This window comes from Filicampus tigris, chromosome 1 (assembly GCF_054856515.1).
Source record: "Filicampus tigris isolate MCC_2025a chromosome 1, RoL_Ftig_1.0, whole genome shotgun sequence".
In the NCBI taxonomy this organism is placed as follows: Eukaryota; Metazoa; Chordata; class Actinopteri; order Syngnathiformes; family Syngnathidae; genus Filicampus; species Filicampus tigris.
Window position 1 is genome coordinate 11,662,820 of NC_141217.1, and position 27,288 is coordinate 11,690,107.

The 27,288-nt window shown below is 41.4% G+C and overlaps 2 protein-coding genes across 4 annotated transcripts in view; both read right to left on the bottom strand.

Annotated features, from left to right (window-relative positions):
• The window catches only part of acot7 (acyl-CoA thioesterase 7), a 44,053-nt gene extending 29,903 nt beyond the window's left edge, over nucleotides 1-14,150 (bottom strand). The window contains exons 1-4 of one of the 3 annotated variants that reach the window (XM_086052269.1): nucleotides 13,988-14,150; nucleotides 13,800-13,874; nucleotides 10,529-10,646; nucleotides 9,620-9,776 (exon numbers count right to left, since the gene is read on the bottom strand). In XM_086052269.1, the coding sequence (XP_085908395.1) occupies nucleotides 9,620-9,776; nucleotides 10,529-10,646; nucleotides 13,800-13,849 (325 nt within the window). In that variant the 5' untranslated portion in view covers nucleotides 13,850-13,874; nucleotides 13,988-14,150. Of the gene's footprint in view, nucleotides 1-9,619; nucleotides 9,777-10,528; nucleotides 10,647-11,840; nucleotides 11,989-13,799; nucleotides 13,875-13,987 lie in introns of those variants that run through there. The other 2 variants (XM_086052276.1, XM_086052262.1) reach the window with 2 other exon arrangements.
• Nucleotides 14,151-14,911: 761 nt separating this feature from the next.
• Nucleotides 14,912-16,255, bottom strand: LOC147152759 (transcription factor HES-2-like). The gene is made up of 4 exons (XM_086044225.1): nucleotides 16,130-16,255; nucleotides 15,944-16,039; nucleotides 15,761-15,848; nucleotides 14,912-15,654 (listed from the first exon to the last, which is right to left on the bottom strand). Exons 1-4 carry the CDS (start codon nucleotides 16,217-16,219, stop codon nucleotides 15,344-15,346), a joined length of 585 nt encoding a protein of 194 aa, XP_085900351.1. The 5' UTR covers nucleotides 16,220-16,255; the 3' UTR covers nucleotides 14,912-15,343.
• Nucleotides 16,256-27,288: the final 11,033 nt, after the last annotated feature.

Here is a 27,288-nt window from a genome sequence, read left to right on the forward strand (position 1 = left end):
ACATTACAACATTTCGGAGGGCTGAAATGTTTCATCTGTTTTGCAGCACCAAGAGGCAGAAGACCAGAAAACAAACCTTGCAAAAATTACTTCTCATAGCAATCAGGCGGAGAGGTTGTCATGGTGATATCTGTTCCATTCTGCCAGAACTTTGTCACTTAATTCGCTAGCTATGAGAACCGGAGGCTATTTTGAGGCATTTGAGCACACACACAAGAGGAATGCATTTGTACGTATGTAGCTGATGAAAATTTAAAAAAACATTATGAATCCGCCTACTAACATTTAACACGATAATAGAAAAAATATGTACATTGTGACAATACGTCACAGCAATAGCTCAGACTTAAAGCAGATCTCTTGGGGAGTAGCATTTGCATTGTACACTCAAGTTAGAACTGTGCTGACAGCCGGGCAGCGTTGCCGTGCCAACCGCTCTTCTCTCCTCCTCCATTCATTGGCTCCCGCCCTTGTCAGCAACCAGGAAGTTGCCCACAGGAGAAAGAGTCATATTTACATATCCTTGACTCAACCAAGACTGTTAGAGTCCAGTCTATTATTAGCCACTGCTGGACGTTCCAAGTGAACTGTGTTCAGGATGGAGGAGGAAGAGAAAGGGAGAGAGGGCTGAAGTAGGTGGCTGTTGAGGACCATTGCCAGACGACCTTTTTGTCAGAATCTAATCATGGCTTTCAATTTCGAGTCCCTCCACATTGGATGACAACAATGTCAATGTTTGACTATGTTGTCCTTTCAACAGCAGCCCTTGTGTGTTCACCAAAGCAGCATGATGGCCTCATTAAGGTTACAGTTCATGCACGCTGCTATTAAAATTCTCCATCTGGGAATTCATCCAGAAACACATTTGGCTTACATTCGATGGTCCCAAAGATGATTGATGGGGTTCTTCCATACCCAACTTCTCAAAGCATGCCTTTATGGGCTTTGCTTGGTGCGCTGGGACACAGACACGCTGGAACAGAAATTGGTCTTCTTCAAACTGTTCCCACTTAGTTAGAAGCATATAATTATGCCAAATGTCTTGTTAAAGCGGGAAGTCAACCCAAAGATATATTTTTTTCCAAAATATGTTCTGTGCAGGCCCACTAGTTGGGACAAGGCATTCGGATTAATATTGCGTTTATGGAATATGAGTTAAGCAGCAAAATCCACCCGCTTTTAGCTATCTCTTGGGGCGGCCATTTTGTCACTTCTGTCGACTGAAAATGACATCACAGTGTCTCAGGGCTCAGATAACGACCAATCATGGCTCAGCTTCAGAAAACAGGTGAGCTGTAATTGGTCATTACCTGGACGTGCGTGCATGACCATATTTACCTCCGCAAACACAACATCGGGAGTGATCAATCACGGCTCAGCTTCAGAAAGCAGGTCAGTCGTTATTGGTCGTTACCTGAGCCCTGAGCAGTTGTGATGTGATTTTCAGTCGACAGAAGTGACAAAATGGCCGCCCCCAGAGATAGCTAAAAACGGTTGGATTTTGCTGCTTAACTCATATTCCACAAACGCAATATTAATCAGAATGCCGTGTTTCAACTAGTTGACCTGCCGGGAACATATTCTTGAAAAAAATGTGTTTGGATTGATTTCCTCTTTATTGTGTAATGGTAACACTAATATGAATAAATCATGCTACTAATGTAGCAGCTGTGGCTAACATTGGCTTGTTCAAAATGCTAAAGCTATCTTAGTATTGCTAGTCTGCTACTTTGTTGAAGCTAGACAGCATGTTCTCTCACTGAAAACTCTCACTTTAAAAGAGAAGGTGTTTCCCATTAGAGGGAAAAAATACACAGCATTGCAAGTCTTTAAAATATATATACTTTTTACACACATAAGAGTGCCTTTGTTTATGGCCGTAATCCAAGCTTCACCCCCTCAAACGTTTGTGGAAAGGGTTTAATTTTTAAATATGCCTGCTCAATAACAAAACACCCATGGTCTTATATTTGATATTGCTATAATGTGCAATAGTTAGTTATTTTATGACTGGCCACTGAATTGTAAACATTTTTTAATTACAATTAAATTGTTTTGTTTTACGTTGGCCGTTTGGGAGCACTGCACCATAAACGGGGCCCCATGCTTGTGTGTGTATTAATCCGGGCCAATTTAAGCATAAGATCCTCCTTGTAGTTGGTGGAGGTAATTAGGGGGTTGTAATTATTGCCTTTGTGCAGATAAGTTCCTCCAGTGCCATTTTTTTGCATCATTCATCACCATTAATCCAATTGAAATGAATTACCGGTCGTCACTATTATACAGTATAAGCAATTTAACTTCTACTTACTTATACTTATTTTTCTACTACATAATGTTTAAATGGGTCATAGCAGCAGTCACTGTGATCTTTCACCTGTTTGCAGCCCCTCCATTTTCATGTTGAGGTGCTCTCCTTCTCCAAAACAAGCCTCCCCTGCTTTATCCACTTCATGTACCATAGTTTTTTCACAACTGTCAGTAACTTTGTCACCCTGCTATTCTCTGCTTTTTGTCTCACGCACGAGTTATCAAGCCCTGAAAGCATATAAAAAAAAAAACTGTAACCATTTCTACTTCCTGTACAGTGTGTTCCAGACTGAGGGATCAAAACGGCAGATTTGTCCATTACACGGTTCAAGGGCTAAATTAGGTTGAATTGAGGGACACTCCGGCCTGCTGGGACTACATGATTTCAAGCCAGAAGTTTTTGCCATTATTACATTGAACTGGAAAGAGTTCACGTTTGAATACCTGTGACATGCACGATTACGTTAAAGCATATAATGCATTTAGCAAATGCGCCTTTGCAGGCTCTCAAAGCTAACGTTCGGAGTGTGCAGTTGAATGACCCACCAGGATCACTGCTAGAACTGTCATGCTTATTTTAAGCCTTACCCATGATGCATTGCTGAGATGTGTCTATGCATGCGTATGTGTGCGTGCATGTTGAACATGGCGGGGGGCGGGGGGTTGTTGGTGGGGGGGTACGAGTTGTGTATACGGTGTTTATGCAAATGCATGCCTGAGTGTGCACGTGATGCAAGCATTATTACCTCTTGGTATGTGTACATGCAGATTGTGTGAATGGTGGCCAAAAGCCCAATTGTGTGAATTGTGGAGACCATGTTTGTTGCATCCGTGTGTAACTCAGAATGTGAGACTTTGTGGTTTTACCGAGTATGCACCATTACTGTACATGCGCATATGCAAATCTGTGTGCGTGTGTGTGTGACTGCGCATTTGTGTAGAGTGCGCATGAGCGTTGTGCACAGCGGGGACAATCATCACGGCTTGTGCCCACAGTAGGCAGGCTCCCCCTGGGGGGGCCGTGACTGAGGCCTGCCTGATGAGATCCTGCCTGACTGACTGTGGAACCTGGATGCCAGCCTCCTCCGCCACACGAAATACACATTAATGCATGGAACCATAACGAGCCTACAGTCATGCATATTAGAATGTATGAATGTACAGAAATTCATGAGCAAAAATATATACATAAAAACAAACTAGGCAATATCCCGAAGAGACTTAGACATTTGCACAACGATTTCCCATCAAAGCTTTGTTTGATTATCGAGACACAAATGTGAAAGGCAAAATCTGATTCAAGACATCAAGGAGAGAGCGCATGTGTGTGCGTTCATTATGTGGGCTTTGTCCAAGTACAACACGTCAGTACGCATACTGTATCAGCCCTACACTGACCGTATTGTGTGTTTGTGTGCGTGCGTGTGTGTATGAGACGTGTTCAGGTACACCCATGCACTTGGCGTCCATGTGTGACTGGACCTCAGTGTGTGGGACCTGATGCTAAGCCGACATGACAGAAGCAAATAATGTCTGCTCCCGTTATCTTCTCTTCCCCCTCGGCCCTGCAGGAACCTTTTAAAGGGCCAAACACTGATACAAGCACACATGCACAGAGATGCACATATGTACAGTATGCCGTACATATGCACACTCCGGTAGGATATACTGAGCCATGTAATAGTGCACATGCAAAACGCATCGATGCACAAAGAGAAAATGTGACTTATGCCCTTGTTACGTAACACATTGAATCCCACAGTCCCAAATTCTGAGAATGAGTACTGAGCACTGAAACTACCTGAATAGAATAGTATTCTATTCAGTAGTATTCAATACTACAATTATTTGAAGCACTCAAATTAGCTGATTTAATTGTTTGGAGGTCAAATGCTGCATTCAAGACTGCTGGGAACTATGAAGAATATACGAGGTCTGAAGCATCCCTGTCAAATGGGGTGTGTGCCATTTGTTTGCTTGGTTTGTGAATGGATAATTTTGATCATTTTTTAAAATTCAAGTTCATGAGTAGGAACGCGTCATTTGAATCAGGATGAAACACATACACAGCAATCATCACGTCCGAAGAGAAACATTCTGTGATCATTTCGGTGTGCTATGTCATGAGGGCTGTCCTAGCTAGTCCACACATATCATAGAGCACAATTGTGGCGAGCAAGGGTTGCCATGCCAATGACATAGATATAGCTATTCTCCTTATTACAGACAGCATGTGACCAAATCTATTGTGAAATTGACATTTTACGCTAAAACTAATGGCATGCATGTGTGGCTTACACGCAAAACTGAAAACTTGGGTGAAAATGCATATGTTATTTTTTTTCCTCATTTCAACTACAATCATAACTGAGTCAATGTCACCATGAGATGCCTGAAACACTTCCGCATTTCACCCAAATGAGATTTTTCTTTGAATTTCACATTCAGTCTAACTATATGCTGTGCTGTTATAAATGTATATTGGACAAGATTTCAAAATCATGTACGGCTCCAGGATTTTTTTTTCTCCCAGTTTCTCCTAGACTAATAAAAAGGGGGGCTGAGAATAAAATTCATAAATATATTTTACAAAATCAAATAAAATGCTATATATATCATTTTAAAATGAAAAAAAAGAAATGCTTTATATATAAAAAGAAATTACACATACTCAATATCACCATTTCTCTCAAATATTGTTCACAAACCAGTCTAAATCTGTGATAGTGAGCACTTCTCCTTTGCCAAGATAATCCATCCCACCTCACAGGTGTGCCATATCTAGATGATTAGTGCACAGGAGTGCCTTAGACTGCGGACTGGATGCGGCCCCTGACATGCAGAGTCCCCAGCACTCCAGATTTTAACATCACATCCTGTGTACCATTTTTACTTCATCTTTATTTCTCACAGGAATAGTACCCTTAAAAGTACTAATGTACTTTTGAACTTTGGTTAAACAGTTGGTTCTATGGTTCCTAGTGCACGGGTGTAGATTGTACTTTGACTGGCAGAAATGGACTCAACCACACACCTGTTTTGGTCAAGTACTGATAGTATAGTGTTCTCCACTTGTCACCTCATATCTCCAATGCATGTCTGTCAACCTACTCCCAACCCAGCAACCAGCCGACCAACCAGTACAAGCCTGTTGCTAGGGCAACAGCTGTCTAGGGAATATTTCTTGTTTCTCACACCTCCTTCATCTTTCCCTCCTTTACCCACCCTTACTCAGTTTTCTTTCATTCAGTCTGCGGGCATTGCATTCATCAATGTAGCCCACTGTCATTGTGTCTGTCTTTTCTCCCTTTCTTTCTAATCGAGGATAATCAAAAGTAAGACAAACAGATTGCTATGATGCAGCAGCAACTTCTACACCACAATTAAATCATCAGAAAAGATTCACAAATACATAAAGTATTGCTATATTAGACCAAAAGGAGGACTGTGTGTCTGTGCGTGTGTGTGTTTCTTTTCTGTGCATAAACTACCCCCATGCTAGATATGTTGTGTGTGCTGCCCTCTACTGATCAAAGGGAGAAGCATTACACTTCAGTAGTACATAACTCTAATTGCCCAATTCTGTGTGTAGTTTGACTTTGGAATTACTGTATTTCGGATTAATTACGATGATCGAATTTATAATTAAATAGACACTAAAAAGCACTGTTTTATTCATTTGTAATGTGTATTTTATGTTTAAAACACAACATTTATTCCACTTCCAAATTAATGTGTAAAAAAAAACATGTTTCGATCCTTAGTGTAATTATCTGTGAGCTCTCGGTCCAGGAAGAAGCACTGTCAAGCCCTAGTTCGCCATTGGCTGACTGGGCACATCGAGTGACCTCTGGCACGGTACAAGCACCACTAGTAGTATGGGGGCTCCCTCTACACCAGGGGTGTCAAAGTCAAATGGAGGGAGGGCCAAATAAAAAAATTTGCAACAAGCCCAGGGCCGGACTGATAGAATGTCATTGAATTTTTAAAAAATGTCCAGATTGCATCAGGTCCTTTGCGCCTGCTGATGATGTCACGCTTTATAATTCTGTAATATATTTCTTTGCCTCTATGTTTGTCACCCCCCTGGCTGTTGTGTTTTATGTTCGGAGTTACTAAATACAAAATAAAATAAAGTTACTTTTGCGCGGTAGCTCGTACGTCACTTCCGCTTATGACCCGAAAAGAAGCCGCTGCCCGTCTTGTGAAACAAGATCAGTGTAACGTTTGCGTTTCTCCTGCCAAACTGGAAACAATTTTCTGGTTGACTCGGGCTGCAAGATAGTATGAACTGTACATAATGGGAAGCAAAATGGAGAGGATCATATGATTGGTATGATGTCTGCAGCTGACTCTATTTTAGAGTGGCAAGGTATGAATGAGGGTGTTCCTGTCAGAAAACACAGGCCCGTATTCTACTTGACACGTCTATTTACTGTGGTCTGCAAAGACTTAGACAAAGAATAACCTAGCAACATCATCCAATGCATATCCATTAGTTAGCAATATGCCTAAACATTACAATTCACTGTATTAAGAAATTAAACAGCCAAATAATAGCCTACATACAATACACATTCACACATTTCATCACTAGAATAGTTAGCATACTAGCCGAAATAACAAACTAGTGTTCATCAACGTGACATCACTCACGAGAACATATCTAGGCCACAGGTGTCAAGGTTAAGGGCCGGGGGCCAGATCCGGAGCCCGCAACCTCATTTTGTGCGGCCCGCGAAGGTAAATCATGTGTTTCTTGAAAATTGTTTTCACTTTTAACAACACTGAGATATGAGATACTACAATGCGTTATTTGTGACCAATCCTCCCCTTCAAAATAAATTGAGAAAAATAATTGAACAAACAAGTACTTCCGGCTTCTAATTTCGAAACTAGCTATCCATCAATTTGTTTTGTATATGTGATAATATAAGGCGGTCATACATTTATATGGGAACACTGTCATAACGGCCCTCCGAGGGACACCATAACTACGATGTGGCCCCCGACAAAAATGAGTTTGACACCCCTGATCTAGGCTATTATGTACAGCAGTTAGATGACACGAACCTAAATGATTAAACTCACCATTTACCATTTACACACAACAACAAACGCGGTGAAACACTGGGAATCTACAACGACTAAGTTTGCTGGCACGAACAAACTACTAGCTAGCTGTGTCGAAGGAGGAGGAAGAAAAGAAACCACGTCTCTCGCTATCAATACTTAGCGATCGAGGAGCGTCCAATGCCTGCTCATAGTGTGGGAACTCTGAGTACTACATCGAAACCCAATGAATTTATCAAATGCCAACAATCACTAAAAAATAAAAGAACGTGAGATTTCTAACATGAAGTATGTCTTAATAATACGTGTTTTACTCCGAATAACTTTTCACCACAATTCGATTCTGAAAGCCACAAAAAGTGACGTGAAGTCGACCGAGGGACGATCCTCGCAAAAGTAGCGGCAATGATCGTTATAACAACAGCCAGGGGGGTGGCAAACATAGATGCAAAGATATAACAGAAATAGTGTTGTGGTCGAATTTGGGTCTTGCCAAGTTGTGTTGTTTCCGAGGTTGATGAATGCAGCGTGCGGCTTGCTGGATGGGAGGGCATGCGAGAGAGAGAGTAGAGGAGGAGGAGGAGAAGAGCCGTTGCTCTTTTCTGACTGAATGGTTGTCGTACTGCGTTGGCGTCGGCTGCGGCCCACAGTAGCCGGTTGGACTAATAAAAACGAAATAATTAAACTACGTCTGTGTTCTTGGAAGACGCTACAATATATTTTAAAGCGTGACGTCATCGCCAGGCGCGAAGGACCCGATCACATCTGCTACCCACACCGGCTTGCTGCGGGCCGGATCTAATAATAAAGCAATATCATCCCAGGGGCCGTAGAAAACCTCCTCGCAGGCCTTGACTTTGACATATGTGCTCTACACAGTTCAGTTGGATTTAACAATTAAATTCCGTACATTTGCATTTAACCTTTTTACAACAGTTTGTTTTCAAACATTGTTCGAGGTACAGTTTGTATCTAACTTTTAACACATTTTCATTGAATCCTTATTGAAGGACAGGTTTTTTTTTTGTAAATGATACGTTAATGTCCCAACTGTGCATATTGTTACAGTGGCTCACAAGAATATTGAATATACCTTTCCAGAATAAAACCGCTACCTAGTAAACTAAAGTGATTTAATGTTGGTCATTATGGTATTAGTTGGAGAGCTACGTATTCTTTGAGGTGCTACTTGGTTTAAAAAGTTTAGGAACAACTAGCCTATGGGTCAAGAATGATTGCACTCTATCAAGCAACAAATGAACGTTTGATGTGACCCCCCAAAAACTGATTGGATTACTTTGCCTGCTAGATAGTTCAAGTTTATTGCAATTCTAAACTTTTATAATGAGCTAAAAATGGTTAAAGTGGAAATCAACCTAAGCATATATTTTTTCAAGAATATGTTCCCAGCAGGCCCACTAGTTGAAACGCGGCATTCTGATTAATATTGTGTTTGTGGAATATGAAGTAGCAAATTCCACCTCTTTTTAGACATCTCAGGGGGCGGCCATTTTGTCACTTCTGTCGACCGAAGATGACATCACAAATGCTCAGGGCTCAGGTAACGACTAATCAGCTTCAGAAAACAAGTCAGCCGTGATTGGTCGTTACCTTAGCCCTGAGCAGTTGTGATTTCATTTTCAGTCGACAGAAGTGACAATATGGTCGCCCCCAGAGATGGCTAAAAACGAGTGGATTAACTCTTATTCTACAAACGTAATATTTATCAGAATGCCGCGTTTCAACTAGTGGGCTTGCATAGAACATTCTTGAAAAAAAATGTTTGGGTTAACTTCCTCTTTAAACATTGCATGCATTGGGTGGAGAAATTGTAAAAAAACAAAAAAACATATCAGACAGTAAGACCTCTGATTTGGTTGGTGGCCCATAAAACTGCAAAATAATATAGAATCCATATAATATGCTGTATTTGTGCAATATCTACAGTATACCAGAGGCTTGACTAAATATGACCACACCACAGAAGCTGCCACCAATTTGGACGTGCGTGTGTATATCTAGGTGTGTTTGAATTGTGCTTATCAGTGAATGCCTGCACACATGAACGGTTGTCATTCTTCATTTCCTCGCCGGGATGAAGGAAGGTGGATGGAAGAATGAGGCAAAAGGTTACACTGGTGAGAGGCAGCAAGTCAACAAAAGATATGATTTGCCCTGAGGATTACATGTGATTGACGCAATAATCGAATCAACCGTCGACGTCTTGACAAGTTACCTGTGAGGATGTTCTCGCCCATGACTTTGACCTGCACTTCCAGCGAGTGTTGCGAGGTGTACGTGATCTCAGCCGTGGCGTGGGCAACCTCCCCGATGAACAAGGGGTACAGGAACTCAGTCTTCTCCACACGAACCAAAGCAGCCAGGCAGCGGTCCTGGAGAAGGCCGCACAGTACAACGTTATCATACGTGAGGTAACAACACTCAAAAGGAAGCAAGCATAGTTAAGAGCTAACATCTGCTTTGACCACACAACCATGACGCCTGAAGATGCATCGTGTGATATTTGCTATTTAGACACCTCGCTGCATTTGTAGCTCCTTTCAAACACACCATTCCACAATACAAACCGATATAGTGTTTTCTATACCGATTTTTATGAGTACGTTTTTTTTTCTTTTCTTGCTATAGTAATCTGAGTCAGAAATGCATTGCAGGATATACATTGATTTTGAAATACAGTGCTGAATTAATTTAGTAAAGCACCTGTCACAAAGATTGAAGCACTGTAAATATTCAAATACCGTGCGTGGTGAACATGTGTGTTCAGTGAAACAGTCGTGTACATACAATAAGAGATATCGCACGTCATATCTGAAGAGAGGCTGAAATTTAAGACATCGGCAGAATGTTGTTGAAGGCAAGACAAGGATCCAGTGATGTGAGGAGTCAAAGCAGAATTGCTTCAATGGGTGAAAGGTGAAGCATGATATGAGAGTCAATAGTTGGAGGTGATGGGCAGCCATCATGTCGATGACTTAGCTGAACTGTTGCTTCTGTTCAGTGCTGTAACTGTTTTTATTTCAACCTCCTGTTTTTTTTCTATTGTTGTTGGTTTAATAGGATTCTGTCATAGGCAAAACCGGTATTAAGCAGGTTTTTGGGCCAAATGATTGTAACCTCTCACCTCATTCTGTGTGTTGCAGTGCCGCGTACTAATAATGCATCCAGCTTCCTCGATCATCTTCAGGATGTTGCCACCGTGCACGTTACCGACAATGTTGGCATCGTCTGGCCGCATGATCCTGCAGTAAAAGAGAGACGCAATTAGTCTTGCTCTAATCACAAGAGAAAATGAATCACTCACTTTTGGTTTCACTTGCAATAATGTTGTGCTTTGTTTGGGATACTGAACAGTTTTACAAAGCATCGCATTCATTTGACTGGTGTTTCATTTGGGGCCGGGCTAGAGAGGGGGAAAAAAAAGACCTACTGACGAAAATGTGACGCTGATAGAAAAAAACAAAGTCACAAGAATTATGAACTGAATGCTGTTCAATGCTATCAGGGAATACACTTGATGCGATGTACAATAATCTGATGAATGACAATCTGTCATGTACGGTACAGGTTAACAGCGTTTGGGGGTTTACAGTCAATCACGCATTGTAAGGCTGTGCAATTAATTGAAATTCAATTACAATTACGATTATTACACTCCACGATTACAAAATTGGCATAATTGTAAAAAACGATCATCAATATGCATTTATATCCAACGCACTATGTTTGTTTACACAACAAAATCATACTTGAATTTGTACTTTTTTAAATTTTATAATAACTAATTTGATACATTTTGTTTGGTCCAAAAGGAACTTACATAGTGATTCAACGAAATGTATGTCTTTATTTTTTTTTTTTACGTTTAAACATTTTCTTGTTTTGTACCCAAAAATAAATGATCATTTGAATAATCGTGATTCCAATTATTACCAAAATAATCGGGATTGGTGGTTTTTTTTAAATAATCTAGCAGCCCTAATGCATCATTATCTTTGGATTCAATGGAATTAGATTGTACAAATCGTCATACCTATCGTTCCATTTTCCTGTGGTTTGTTGTCTGAGTCATTTTGCGGATTACAGCTCATCTTAGATGCCAGACTGCATGTGCTGCCCTTCTAACAGGTCATAAAAGCAAGAAAAGCCACATCTTCACACCATAAATTGGCAAATGAGTCACATTTACCATCTGAGTAACTGGTTCTTGTTTTTATGAATGACTGCTGACAAAATGACTCATAGTTAGTCACAGCAGCAAAGTTGACGCAACTATGCACCGGTGTCGCGGACGGAGCAGCTTGTCACAATGCTGACATTTCTGTGGAATGTACTTTAATTTTGAAAAGACACTTTAAAAAGGTGCTCCCTCGTATGATATGAAGGTCACACTGTAATCAAATACGCTATTATAAATGAAGTATTGTGTGAACTACCTGCAGAGCTCATATTTGAAGTCTGCCGTCTCCACTTCATAGGGCACAAACTTTCTCGGAGGCCTGAAGCAGCGCATCTTCCACACCTGAGCCTCTTTCTTCTCGTCTTTCTCCAAGCCACTTACTTGAATTCTGGAGGCTTCCAGCTCTGAGATTTAAAGCCCTGATGTCACTATGGTCACCATTATAACTGGTCTGACTGGATCAGAACCCGCCCGCTGATGAGGTGATAAGAGGCCAAACTGACAATAATCTTTGTCGTGTGCCGTGGCTGACGAGGGAATCTCAGGAATCTCCATTGCTTCTGCCAAGGGACTAATGTCTGAATTGTGTATATATGTGAGCGCTGTTGCATAAAACAATCTTAGCCAGTTATATATGTTTTTTATTCATAACAACAAATCTGTATAATTTACTTACTTTGTACTTTACTTTGAGGGCGGGGAGGGGGTTCCTCAGTATTGCAATTGCGATTTAACATGATTTTTTTTTTCAAGGTCCTCTTCCCATATATATTTTAACAAACACAAGAACTAAATGAATCTGTAATACAATAACAAATATCAATTTTATCATTCACAAATGTTTTGATCTTATAGGTTAGACTTAGTTCAAATAATGGCAATTGAAACATTAATTAATTTGGAAAACAAACAATACTTTGACTTGCAGTCTTTTAAGTGTTCACTTGAACTTCAAAAAGTTCTACCAAACAAGTGTGGCGGAAAAATAAATCAGTAAGTCATAAATCAGATTACCACAAATGCATGCGTTTATCACGTAATCTGTTCATATTTAATGAAACAATAATATGTAAACATGTGCAAAGCGCAGTCCAACTGTGCCCATGGGTGGAGATCTTTTTCTTTTGGTATTTTGCTAGACTTTGCACAGGTAGAATAAGGCTTAACGGGACGTTTATGCCTTTGTGCGCCATTCTGGGATGGAAGAGAAGTAGATTCGCTGGGATGTTGTTTTTAGCTGTTTTGGCACATCATTTAACCCAGTCCAATCATAGTTATTAGCAGAGGTGTCAAATCCAGGTCCAGAAGGTAAAAACCCAGCCAGTTTGGTTTTGGCTACACGTGCTTTTACAGAAGGAATGTGGGAGGAAATTGGGAGTACCCGGAGGAAACCCACGCAGGCACATTCAAACTCCACACAGGAAGGCCAAGGCCGGATTCGAACCCCCAACCTCTGCACTATGAGGCGGACGCTGAGTCTAACCAGTCAACACAGTGCCGCAAAAGGCAAATTTGCTTCACAGGCCTCGGTGTAGTCAAAGGGGCTTCACAGTGACGTATTTACATATAAAGGGTTGAGAAGTTTATTTTGTGACTGTACATACAACACCTGAGAACTGGTTGAACTTGTGAAAACACATGACTCCTTAAACCCGTGTTTGCCAAGCAATATTTGCTCTGCTCCCACGAGTGTTAAAAAAAAAGGGGGTGTGCGCTTTGCGCCCCCTGTTGGTGAACAAGAGTATAACGACACAGAACATGCTGCTGGGACATGGAACCAATTCAGAAATGTAAATTAGGTTACACCTTTTCCTTTGTACATATTTTCATGTGCAATAGAGACGTGAGCAGTAAGATACGTGGTGTCATTATCTTGTACGTGTTTAACGTGCAATGTGTATGTTTGGTGATATACGACAAACGAGTGAAATCACAAAAGAAAAATGCTTTATCATCCCCCAACACATCCTGTCTGACGCGGTACGCCATCACTGTTAAACATCTTCGACGCAGTGACCAAAAACGGAAATGTGGATGGATATAAAGCTCGTAAAAGAGATAAAGCAGATTAAGCCGGCGAGTGACGTGAAGTCTCGCGACGGACGGACGCCGGCATACGTGAGTTCAGTGTACGTGTTCATGTGTCGCACGTCTAATAACGAAGAAAAGTCAGAACACACGTAATAAACATAATTAACACAACTAAACATCCTACCTGCATAGCTGAAGGGATGATGCGGTGTCTAGAGCCTTCATCGCAGACATGATGCTGGTGAGGATGTCCTCTATCCTGACGGGAGAAAACGTCATGAAACCACTCGCACAGTATCAGAGACTTTATTAAACAATAAAACGTGAAGAAAGTGATTTGGATTTAAAAAAAAAGCTTTAAAGGTTTCTCACGGGTGCAAGGAAACACGATGTGCTGAACAAGCGATTCCGTCAAACGTATCTGTGGTGTTTAGTTTGTAAATGTCACGCCAACAGCCATTTTGCTTCCATCGGTCGGCTTCCGTTTCAACCAGGCGACTCAGAGCCCATGAACGCAACACACCGTGGCAATATCACCAGCAGCCTTTAGAGGGTAGCAGAAACCAATACAAAAAGAGAGCGGAACATAAAGTTGATTGAATTGAATTGAAACAAACGAAATTCGTTTAACGAATAGATGGGTATACATACCAAGCACAAACTTTACAAATAGCAATAATTGTGTCAAAATACCTGCCTGAAGATGTTGCCCAGTCTCTGTAAATAAGGTAACCGAAGTACATGTATTTTATTTTACTTTTTTAGAATACTCATTCTGCTCCCTCAAAGGAGTGATACAGTTCACACTCGCTGCACGAGGCCTGACTAACGTCCACCAGCTCCTTTAATGTTGGTTTCGGGGAGGGGTCCAGTGGCAACCATGTAAAGCCCTGGTGAGCCCCATGCCCAAGAGTATTAGGACAGGCTAGAAATTAATGGTGGCCACACAAAATACAATAAAACTACTTTAGGCACATTTTAGGCGTTTTCACTTAAGGGTTTTCTCAACTTTCTTGAAGCGGTTGAGAAATTAATTGCTATGTTTTGAGTTATTTTCAGGGGACGTTAAATTTACACCAAAGATAAGCTGTTCATTGTAGCAAAGTGTTATTTTTTCATTTTTGTCCCATGAAAAGACACATTTCATATAAAAAAAAAATATGAAGTGTACTATCGTAAGATACTGTACAAACAATATTGCATGCATGGAAAATGGATACAATCAACAAACACAATATTACCACGACGTCGCAGTTTTATTGTTATTTATATACATTACATAAATACAGAATTCGCTGCAAATTGCGAAAATAAACACATCCCAACAGAGATACTTGAAGTGACACGCAATATGTCCACAAAATCAATCTGCACAGATTCAGAACACTGAAGTCATACAGTGCAAATTCACTAACAGTGACCCTTAGGGCCTTACAGGGCTGTTTCAATAGCCCTTAATCATTCAGTCCTCAAAGCAGACCAAATATTTAACGTAAAACATACATGCGGAGTTTTAACAAAATACGACAGTCTAGATTTGTCAACTTAAACAGGACAACCGACGCGTACGCAAAAGAGGAAGTATACAATACTCGGCTAAGTCGATTTATGGCAAATCTTAAATGCATATAATTCATGCTAATTCAACATGCAATGTATATAGGCTATATACATGTATATAACATGCTAGTCGCTTCGGTTGGCGTGCGTTGGACCCACTAGAATGATCTACCAGGGTCTCCACATAGGGGCGCTGTCGTGCTGTGGAACTGAGCGAGCTCTAATGGGTGGCACCGCGCTTTCGGATTTGTGGCCCATGCTAGACTTGAGCCGAAGAAGCCTCTGCTGGATGTGCGGAAAAGCTGCGGAGCTCTGACTGCAGCAGTTGAGGCACTGCCGGTTGACGTTGGCCGCCATGGACCGCTGGATGAAGTCGGTCACTTGTCGGGCGACGTCTGGCTCGAGGCTGCTTTTGGGGAGGAGTGCAGAGACGCGCTGGAGGCAAGCTTTGTAGCCCTCTTTGTAACTGTCTGTGGAATCTGAAATAAAAATGGTGATGATGAGCCGTTAGGTCAGCGATTGGATATTTTAGAAAGCCAAATCTCCCTCCACTTTTTTGTGAGTATTGTATTCTATTATACTCACTTTTATTTTTGACAGAGGGAATGTCACTGAGAAACCTCACGGTCATCTCCAGGATGTCTGCTTTCTCCAGTTTGGAGTACCGAGTCTTCTACAGATAGTAAAAAGAAATCAAATGTTAAAACAAGTGAGACACACGCTTACTTTGATTATTTCACATCTGAGTGAAATTAAAAAACAACATACATCTCTGCCGGCAAGTGGAAGAATCAGCTCTTTCAAGTGGTTCAGGCTGTCGTTAATACGAGCGCGCCTTCTTTTTTCCACCAAAGGTTTCATAGTCTGAAAAGAAGAAATCCAATTTAGTATGGCGATATATTAAATACAAAATAATCGAGCACAGTTAAACGTGTGAGGGAAGACACAACTCACCTTTCTGAGCTCAAGGGCTTCTTTTCTTTTGGCCACGGTGGGCCTCGGAGAAAAGGATGCCAGAGCATTACAAGACATGTTTGGAGACATTTTCTTCGCCCTTCGATTCTCGAGATGTATCCTCGACAGATACCAGAGGAGAAGTGTTTCTAACCGCCACTGGCTGCGGTTTATATCCAAGTCGACGGCGTCGGTACCCGTGCGTCACGGCTACGCCCCCAAGCCAACACCAAACCAGTGACTGGCCACGCATTTGACGACAACAACAGAAAAACGCATCACGTTTATTAAGATAGCCATCTGTCTTTTACTTAAATCCAAGCGTGACAACTCCAGTGCGTGTCTGCATTGTGATAAGCATAACAAATATATACATAATCCACATCCAGACGCCGCGCGTAAAACATGTTTGCTCGCACACAACTGAACCACGCAAACGTTTGAATAGACTTATAACTATTTTTAAAATAGTTCCATGCATAGAAAATGTAGTTTATTTCTTTATACGTCGTAGAAAATCAACATGGATTGTAGTAGTGCGTAACTATGCGGAAACCGTTGTTGTCTTGCGTAATTACGCGGAAACTCCAGACTTTGTTCTAAAAATGAAACAAAGCCAATGCTCGTGAATATGTTGAGATCACATAATTGTTTTTTGAAATTATATTTCAAACTAAGTACAGTATATAGGTAATATATTCAGCACTGTTTTTTTACTTTTAATATTGTTTTATTTGAATTAAATGTCTTTTTACTTGTTTTTATGGATGTTTGCTCATATACATACTTTTCACTGAGAAACATTTAATGAAAAACTACTTAAATGACGGCGTAATACTGGTATAGAATTGAAGCTTGCGAGCGTGGAAAAAGGGTCCGCAGACAGACAGTCTCCTGCTCCAATCCAATCCACGCCACATCAAGTAAACCCAAGCCACGCTACTTCCAAATAACATCTGCTCGTAAATTTTGACAACAATAGTTTTGCATATGAGGTTTATGCAGTTCTAGCCGGAGGGGGCGAGGTCTCAATACCTGTGGGGTGTTTTCTGCGTCCTGTTGCCAACGCTCTGCACAGTGGCGGGTGATGAAGCCAAGGGGGTGGGGGGGCGGGGGGGGGGGGGGGGGGCGCTGCAGTGACTTGATGCACACAAAGAAGACAGCAAAGCCTTAGAAAGCACTCTCAACATAAATGATTGTCCGTTTGATGCATTTCTGCTTAGCAGTTGATAATGTCATATAATTTCATCAAGCACTATATGCATCGTGCTTTTCAAAGTAGGCTATGAGTACTTATACTTCAGTTTGAAATTATAATGCTATCGAACAATAACTGAAGATAAATGTCAAGCCGTCGGATGCCGCTGCACTCAGGGGAACCACGCGTGCAGCACGCGCCACGGTTACCAGATGGCTCTCTGCCCCCCTTCTGACCAGCCTTCATTCTCCCTCCTCCTCAGCCTGCATCCATCCAGTCAGCCCCAACATCCCAGCCACCATTCATTCGTTTCTAAGCCATACTACGGACATACGCACACACACACACACACACACACACTCATTGAATGTTGTCGATTTTTTTTTTAACGCGCGTGACACATGATCCCCAAGCACTTTTAGCGTGGCTACCCCATCTGCATGTTTCTAATAATGTGCAACTAAAACGAATAGTTACCTCCCACCCCCACCCCCTATTTGGAGCCTCTGTGTTGCGTTTTTTACTATGGCCTGACTCTTAGCCATTTTGGGGTTCAGGCAATCACGGGATGCCTGTTTTGGCATATTGTATGGCAAATCAAAAGCTCAGTCTGGTAGAGTGAATAAAAAGTGTAAGTGTGGCGGAGAAAGAAAGAAAGAAAGAAAGAAAGAAAGAAAGAAAGAAAGAAAGAAAGAAAGAAAGAAAGATGAACATGAAGAATAAATAACCCAAAGAAGAAGAAAGAAAGAAAGAAAGAAAGAAAGAAAGAAAGAAAGATAGAAAGAAAGAAAGAAAGATGAACATAAAGAAGAAAGATGAACATAAAGAATAAATAACCCAAAGAAAGAAAGAAAGAAAGATGAACATAAAGAAAAAATAACCCAAAGAAGAAAGAAAGAAAGAAAGAAAGAAAGAAAGAAGGAAAGAAATAGCCATTAAGCATGCAGGTAGGTACAGTGCCCTCCAAAAGTATGAGAATGGAAAGGTCAATTCTTTTGTTTTTGTTGTACTAAACTTAAAGACCAAGTGTGAAGTAAACTTGGCCAACCATCTTTTGAGTAATACCTCCGGCTAAAGGGACGATTACAGGGACAGACGAAAATCCGTGATTAGTCCATCCTTTTTAAATAAAAACGAATCGTCCTGCGTCCTCCATCCTCAAAATGGGCATGCGTCTGCAACGGATGGACAGACTGTTCCGTCCCTGGGACGGATTGCCCATCTCTGGTCTTCGGTACCCGTCCCTAGTTTTGGGTCAGTGTCTTGCTGCATGATGAAGCTTCTCCTGATTAAGGTTGGATGCATTGTTCTGTAAATTGCCTGACGAAATGGTTTTGTAGTCTTCAAAATTCATGCTAACATCATGAGTCACATTATCATTAAATAAAGACTAGTGAGCCCATTCCAGAAGCAGCCCTACAAGCCCAAACCATGACATTACCCCCGCCATGCTTCATACATGAGCCTGTGTGTTTTGAATCATAAGCAGATCCTTTTTTTTCTCCATACTGTACTTTGGCCTTCCCAGCGCTTTGGTAAATGTTCATCTCGGTCTCATCAGTCCATAAAAGTTTGTTTCAAAACTCTTGTGGCCCATCTCTGCACTTCTTTGCAAAATCCAATCAGGTCTTCCGTGGTGGTCAATTGTTATGACCATTTTCTGTCACCTTTATTATGTCATATAGAATTGAGCACGGTCAGATATCTGACAATTGTTCAATCGCACATTGTCAGAACATCAAGTTTACTTCCATACCCTGTTCCGCCCAGCCCTGCTCTCTGTTGTTATTTTGTATTTTTGTATATAAAAAACTCCTTTTTTTTTTCCAGTTTTGAGTCCTGTCTGCTTCTGGATCCAAATCCTACTCCTCACGTCACAGTTCATTCTGACCAGACCAGCAGATTCAACCACTCATTAATGATGTTCTCCGAGATATGCTTAACCAGTTTGTGTATGTTCATCTCGATGAGATTTTGATTTTCTCGCGAACCCCGAAAGACACGCCCAGCATGTAAGATTAGTTCTACAGTGCTTCCTCGAGAACAAACTCTTTGTCAAAGCGATTTCGATGTTCCCTCTGTTGGTTTTCTGGGCTATGTCCTCGCCCAGGGTCGGCTTAGGCCAGATCCCGTTAAGATTGGGGCGGTGGCTAATTGGCAAGTCCCTTCCTCCCGCAAGTGGCTCCAACAGTTCCTGGGGCTCGTAAACTTCTACAGGAGATTCATCCATGACTACAGCACGGTCGTGACGACTGCCCCCCTCACCAAGCTCACCACTACAGCATCTTCATTTGCATGGACCCCCGAAGCTGAAGCCACCTTGAAACCCCTTAAACAACTGTCCTCACCCATCCTAATCCTGCTCTTAAATACATCGTCGAGGTGGAGTCTTGTAAATCCGGGGTTGGAGCCCGTGCTGGCTCAAAGAAGTTCCAGTTACCAAATGGTACATCTATGTGCATTATTTTCATTCCAGAGAGAAACTATCATGTTACATGCTACAATCCAAGCTTTAACTAAAACTTCTAGTGGACACTCCAAGCATGGTGAGTTCACATTTTATGGAATACGTTTGACTAAGTAAATTCATTCTTCTTTGTTCCTTATACATTTTTTAAAATATCTTTGTCTTATCCAGCGGATTTAAAACATATCGTGAACACTCCAAGAATGGTGAGTTTACATTTTACGGAATACGATTGACTAAGTAAATTAATTATTTGTTCCTACTCTCTGGTCTTCATATTTGCTTAACAGCAAGTGTAGTTTTCACAGGTGAAACCCAAAGCCAAAAAAACAAGCACTTTTTAATGTTTACAAAGTAACAAAGATGACATCCTTCCAGAGGGAGAACGAAACCATCATATTTAATTGAATATGTATGTGGTGAGGAAATTGATGATCAGATTTTCCCCAATGTTGACTACTGTTATGGGTTAATGTGTAACATACCTGTAACATACAACGAAGCTATAACCTCATCCAACGCAAAGCAATGGGTTGATGCGATGGATGATGAGATGCAGTCGCTAAGAGACAATAACACATTTACCCCGACCAAATTACCCAGGGGCAAGAAAGAAGCGAGGGGTGGATGGGTATATGCTTAAAAGCGATATTGAAGGATGTGACAAATACAAAGCACGTTATGTAGCAAAGCGATATAGTCATAAAATGGGTGTAGATTATGATGAGACATTTTCACCCACTGCAAACATGACTAGCATTAGAGTGCTAATGCAAAAGGCAGTACAAGATAACCTGATTTTACATCAGATGGATGTCAAAACAGCATACTTGAATGCACCAATTGACTGTGAAAACATAAAACAGCCAGAGGGCTATGATGTCAAACCAGGCACAGGAGACAAATTGGTGTGCAAGTCACAAAAGACTAAAACAGTCCGGCAGAAATTGGAACAAAATGCTGCATGAATATTTAAGACAAAAACAAGTTTGTGCAAAACTCAGCTGATCATTGTTTCCACAAAAGTGAGCAATGATATTCCTTTGATTCTTTGTTGCTTTGTATTAAAGTTCTCACTTCTTGCACACTGTCACACGAGACAGGTTGTGTGTAATTATTCCTCTGTCAATATAGCGATATATCGGTTTTGTTGAGACTGAAAATAGTCGGACGCGATACTACTGCTGCATAGTACCCCTCTCCCAACAATGTGGGGGGTAACTCTGTCCTCTCAAGCCATATAAACGGGTTGTTACAAATGACTCCGAAATCAGAATTTTGCCCTTAACCCGAATATCGAATGCATTAAAAGTAGTCAGCGGCACAATATCAATTAGGCGCGCACACACACGCGCGCACACACACTAACACCAATGTGCTTGCATAAAATTGTGATTTGAAAATTGTGACACTAACTGTACTTGTTAGTGTGGTCGTTTATTTGTCACAACGAAGGAGATGATGACAGCATGCAGCTCGTTGCTGCTTTGCACGGACTTACATATAGTATAAATAAAGACCGTACTGCTGCAGGGCAAGCTAGCTTAGCGCTTAGCATTCAAGCAGCCGCGAGCGAAATGACTTCCCGGAGTACGGGCGACAGCGTGTAGTAGGACAACGCTTTTTTTTTTTAACCAGTTCGGCGCTGGACCTGCCCACAGTAGCATGCCACTAATGGTGAGCGAGAGGGATAAGTGCTCTTTAAAAAAATCGCATCTTTGGCGATCTCGAAATAGCGTTGTTTGAGATCACGATTTCGGTCCCAAATCGCTAAATCGTTCTGGGCCCAATAGAATGTCGGAAAATCTTAAATGCCCACAACCCATACCAGAAACTGTTACATTTCACTGTAAAAATCTGACAAAACATTAGGATAATTAGGATTACATTAGGATAAAGGATAAGTGAAAGTGGTTTTAAAAGGTGGCTGATATTATTTGATTAAGGGGAAGTCAACCCAAACACATTTTTTTCAAGAATATGCGAGCCCATTAGTTGAAACATGGCATTCTGATAAATCTTTCATTTGTGGAATAAGAGTTAATCCACCCGTTCTCTGGAAGCAGCCAGTTTGTCACTTCTGTCGACTGAAAATGACATCACAACTGCTCAGGGCTCAGGTAACAGTGATTGGTCGTTACCTGAGCCCTGAGGTGTCTAAACATGGGTGGATTTAGCTGCTTAAAGTCTTATTCCACAAAAGTAATATTAATCAGAATGCCGTGTTTCAACTAGTGGGCCTGCTGGGAACAAATTCTTGAAAAAAATGTGTTTGGGTTGATTTCCTCTTTAAATGCTGCAGCACTGTTTTGTCATGTTTTTCATAGTATGACTATAAGCCATTAAATGATTTGGTATTGTATATTGGTGCATACATATTGTATTATCTTCTTTAATGGTTTCGATGCAATGGTGAGTACTTTGAGAGGCACACTTGTTGCACGCGCCCCACACAGTCCCGCTGGGATGGAGGGATTAATGGAAGGGCAGGGACCGTAGGGGTTTGGTTTTTGAGGGGGAGGGGCGTCCCACCTCTTCTCCCATTCTATGCCGTCGGTTAGAGTCCCCTTTTGTCTTTTCAAGTAAATTGGGCGTCTGTAACCCATCTGTGCAGGCTGGATAACAGGGAGCTTTTGTCTCTCAAGGTCCCAACACTTCACAGGAATTAAGAGTCACATGCATGCTGCAGATTTTGGGATGAAGGAGGGGGCGAGGGAAACAGGAGTAAAACGCCACCTGACTTTTTTCACAGTGTTGGTTAGAGTTGGTGGTTTTGTGTCCATCCTGTCATCTTCAAAGCTGCAGTTAGTCATTAAGAATGGGTGAGGCATGAAAGAAGACAGACTAAACTGTTAAATTGCTGGTATGACTAAAAAAGAACAGCTCAGTGTGTATGAACAGTCATAGGCTTGTTAGATTCTTAATATTTTCATGTTCGTGGAAAACAAGTCAAGTCAAGTCAAATTTATTTATATAGCCCTTAATCAACAGGAACGTCTCAAAGGGCTTCACAAATGCACCAGATCGTATACACGACATCCCCTGATCTTAACCCCCAGGAGGGCAAGGAAAAACTCAAAAAAAAACATTTGGGGAAAAGTGAGAAACCTTGAGAAGGGACCGCAGATGGGGGAATCTCCCTTCCAGGATGATCGGGCTGCAATGGATGCCGAGTGGGCAACATTGAACACACATTATAGTACTATACAATGTTTGTTAAACCCATGTGAAGGTTAATCAAATGAAGTGCTGCAGGAAGATGACATCGATGAGGTGAACAGGGGCCCAATGGTCAATGTAGAAATCTCCATAGCAGCGCCTCCGAGGATGTGGTCAGCTTCTAATCTTGTAGTAGTGAGTTGCTGTTGGATCGAAACAGCAACCTCCAATTCGGTCGTCATCACCTAGTTCCCAAGCCTGGGAAAAGGGGGCAGAAAAAGAATAGAAGCGGCAGTAAAGAGGCCGAAACAAACAGTTGAACTAAATGCAGAATCGTACAAATAAGTCTTAAGTTGTGTTTTAAACATTTCTACTGAGGTAGTGCCTCTAATATCCGCGGGTAGGGCATTCCAAAGCATCTGTGCCCGAATAGGAAACACTCTGGAGCCTGGAACATATGGTATCACTAAGTCGACGAGATAGGAAGGTGCTAAACCGTGCAGTATTTTGTAGGTAAGTAGCAAAACCTTGAAATCGCATCTCAAGTGGACTGGCAGCCAATGCAAATTGGCTAATATCGGAGTAATATTATCGAACTTTCTCGTGCTTGTCAAGAGTCTTGCTGCGGAATTTTGGACTAACTGCAGACTTTTAATACTAGACACGGGAAGACCAGAGAGCAGAACGTTACAATAATCGAGGCAAGACGTAACAAGCGCGTGGATTAAAATTTCTGCATCACTGATCGACAGAAGTGGACGAATTTTAGCAATATTACGGAGATGGAAAAAAAACAAGTGTTGAATGTATAGTAGGAGCATGTGAGTTACAGCCCAGATTGATTGACACAGGTTGGTTAAAAAAAAAAAGGACTACACGAATATTTTGTAATTGCAGAGCAGAATAAAAAATATCAAAGACCCGCTGCCAGTAATTGCACCACTTAAAGAACAGATCATCTGAAAATCCACAAGAATTGAAAAATAAACTAATCATGATCACATTTGGTGTGTACAGTATGAGTGGAACGACTACAGATTCTTTGTATTTGTCTATAATGTGATCAAAGTTGAGTTGAAGTCAATTAGTAGATGACATCATTCATATTTTTTCAGCACAGTAGAGTGGTTGCTAACCTTTTTTGTGCCACGAACCTGTTTCGCGTGGACATAATTCGACAGACCAGCACAGAACCAAATAAAAACAAATTATTAAAGAGAAAGTCAACCCAAAAATATTCTTTACAATAATATGTTCTGTGCGCCTTCACTAGTCCAAACACATCATTCTGATTAATATTGCGTTTGTGGGGACGGCCATTTTGCCACTTTCTGTCAACTGAAAATGGCATCACAGTTGCTCAGGGCTCAGGTAGCGACCAATCACGGCTCATGTGTTTTCTGAGTTTCCTTTTTCTTTTCCCCAACCCACCGAACTCATGGATGAACGTAAAGTTTTACAGCGCATCTGGGCAAAGTAGCATATCCGGCCTGTCCACAGTTATTGCAGCTTTTAGAAAATCAAACTAAAATGTCACATAATGACACTTTTAAGCAATAAAAGCATACCGGAGTGCTTCTCGTATGTTTTGAGTTTTCTCCAAAATATCTTTTTGGTGTCCTTCAGTAGGGATCAGCGCAGGACTTCAAAAAAACCTGCTTCTACATTGGTAGAACTAAGCGCAAATTTAGATCCAGACTTGCTGAGCACAAACAAGCCATAAGGACCTGTAACCCTCTATACCCTATGACACTGCATTATAAAAATTCAAATCATTGCAATACAACTTTAAAAGCCTATGCTAAAGAACATATTTGTGAGTCCGTAAGGGGAGGTGACAGACTAAAAAGACTCTAACTCCTACTATTGGATTTATACTTTAAGAGCCACAGAGTTCCCTGGTCTCAATGGTGAACTGGATTTGATCCCTTTTTCTTTAAGGTCTCTTTTGGAAAAGGATATTGTAAATAATTGTATTTATTAATTGTCAATTGTGATTTTTTTTTAATACCGTATTTTCCGGACTATAAGCCGCTACTATTTTCCTAGGTTTTGAACCATGCGGCTTATAAACAGCGCGGCTACCTTTGACGATACATTGGCAAATAAAATGTTAAAGTGTTTGTTCATTTTGTCTTAAAACAGCTTACCTTAACTAGAATCCCACCTTACATTTTATCCAAAGGACCTTGTTGATGTTATTGTGCAAAGAGAAAGTTAAGGCATGATTACCTCCAGCCACCGTGCTTCTTCTTTGTCTTTAAAAGAAGTAGAAGGACGCAACAAAGAAGTAGCGGCAGCAGCAGCAGTGCCACCTTCGCTTTGCACACGACAAGCGTTTAAAAGTGCAGGATTGTACCTTTGGATGAATTACACTACGGCATTCTAGCTAAGGTCAGTCAATTATATGATAAAAATCAAAACTATAACGTAGTTATTAGCGTACGGTCCGTTGTAATCGTCCGCTACCGCGGTTGAAGCTCACGTTCCTCTCACAGCCTGCAGCTTGGTATTTAGTCTTCGTTTTGCATTTTTAAAGTTAAATTTGTTGTATAACAAGTATTTAGAAGGGTGGGAAGCATGTCGGGGGGTTCGCAACGGCGTAACAGAGGTGTAAATCCAGCAAATCCAAAACCGTAAATCCATACATTTAGAGTTCAACATCATTCCGTAAGTGGAGTAAATATCTACATTTTCAACAAAGATAGGTGCGGCTTATACAAAGGAGTGGCTTCTATATGTTCTTTTTTTCTTTTTTTCATTATTTTTTTTAAAAGTAGAGTGGGTATAAAGGTGCATCTTATGATGGATGTTTTGCCCCAGCTGACTGCATGTGTCCAGCCCACATAGACCATGTGACCTACTTATATAGCAATACGATGCTAGTCCACTTGAGCTTGCCCTGGCGAAGGCCTACCAAGGCTGAAACGCTTGGCATTTGTTTCAAATGGCCATGTTAAAATAAAGGCCTTTTAATTTGAATCACTTTGAGTGCCTCAGTTTCATGTTTTTTTTTTATGCGCTGCTTTTATTTTGATGTGCATGTGTGTCAGCGGTGCAAGCAACTTGGTGTCAGTGTAATCCATCCATCCATCCATTATCTATTCCGCTTATCCATTATCTATACCACTTATCCTCACAAGGCCTGCTGGAGCCTATCTCAGCTGTTTTCGGGCTAGGTGGGGGACACCCTGAATTGGTTGCCAGCCAATCGCAGGGCACACAGAGACAAACAAACATCTGCACTCACAATCACACCTAGGGCCAATTTAGAGTGTCCAATCAACTTACCATGCATGTTTTTGGAATGTGGGAGGAAACCGGAGTACCCGGAGAAGACCCACGCAGGCGCGGGGAGAACGTGAAAACTCCACACAGGGAGGGCGGGGCCGGAATCGAACCCACGACCTCTGAACTGTGAGGCGGACGTGCTAACCAGTCGTCCACCGTGCCGCCCGGTTTCAGTGTAATTGTCATTGTAATTAGTGACTTCTCTGACCAGTCTATCAACTAACTTTAAAAAAAATATGAACAGCACCAACACCAACTGTGGTCCTCATGTTAGCAACAATATCATGTTAGCAGCAATCTTATTTCCTACACAGTGGAGGGAAGATAGGAATTTGCCCTTGTAATGACTTGAACAGCCATGATATGAACAGCCAGAGCAGGGCATTTTACAAAAATTTCCAGTCCGTTTATCACCTTTCGCCTGCATACGGGGTGCCCTTCTGCCGTCCGCCTTTTTGTCCGTCTGGAACAAATAGTAATCGCCTATAGGCACCTACAGGCACCAGTGCTCTGGAATTCCCTACCCATGGATATTAGAGGCGCTACCTCATTGGAAATGTTTAAAACACGACAAGACTTATTTATATACTTTTGCATTTAGTTAAACTATTTGTTTTGGCCTCTTTACTGACGCTTCTTTACTTTTCTCTGCCCCCTTTTCTCAGGCTTGTGAATTTGGTGATGATGACTGAATTGGAGGTGCTGTTTGGATTCCACAGCAACTGATCGCTACAAGACCGGAGGCTGACCACATTCTCGGAGGCGCTGCTATGGAGATCTCTGCATTGACCAACTGGGCACTGGGCTGGGACCCTCTTCCCCGAAGTCATCTTCCTGCAGCACTTCCTTTGTTTGACCTTCACATTATTTTAACCAACATTGTATAGCATCATAATATGTGTTAAATGTTGTCCACTTGGCATCCATTGCAGCCTTGATCATCCCGGGGGATTCCCCCATTTGTGGTCCCTTCTCAAGGTATTTCATTTTTCCCCCAGATGTTTTTTTTTTAGTTTTTCCATGCCTTCCTCGGGGTTGAGATCC

What these genes read in the sequence shown, in the direction of transcription:
- LOC147152759 (XM_086044225.1), bottom strand. Translation starts at nt 16,219, where the DNA reads ATGTCTCCAAACATGTCTTGTAATGCTCTGGCATCCTTTTCTCCGAGG. An exon ending in TTCCACTTGCCGGCAGAGAT is followed by an intron (nt 15,849 to 15,943) that starts GTATGTTGTTTT and finishes TACTATCTGTAG; the next exon opens with AAGACTCGGTACTCCAAACT. An exon ending in TCCCTCTGTCAAAAATAAAA is followed by an intron (nt 15,655 to 15,760) that starts GTGAGTATAATA and finishes TTTTTATTTCAG; the next exon opens with ATTCCACAGACAGTTACAAA.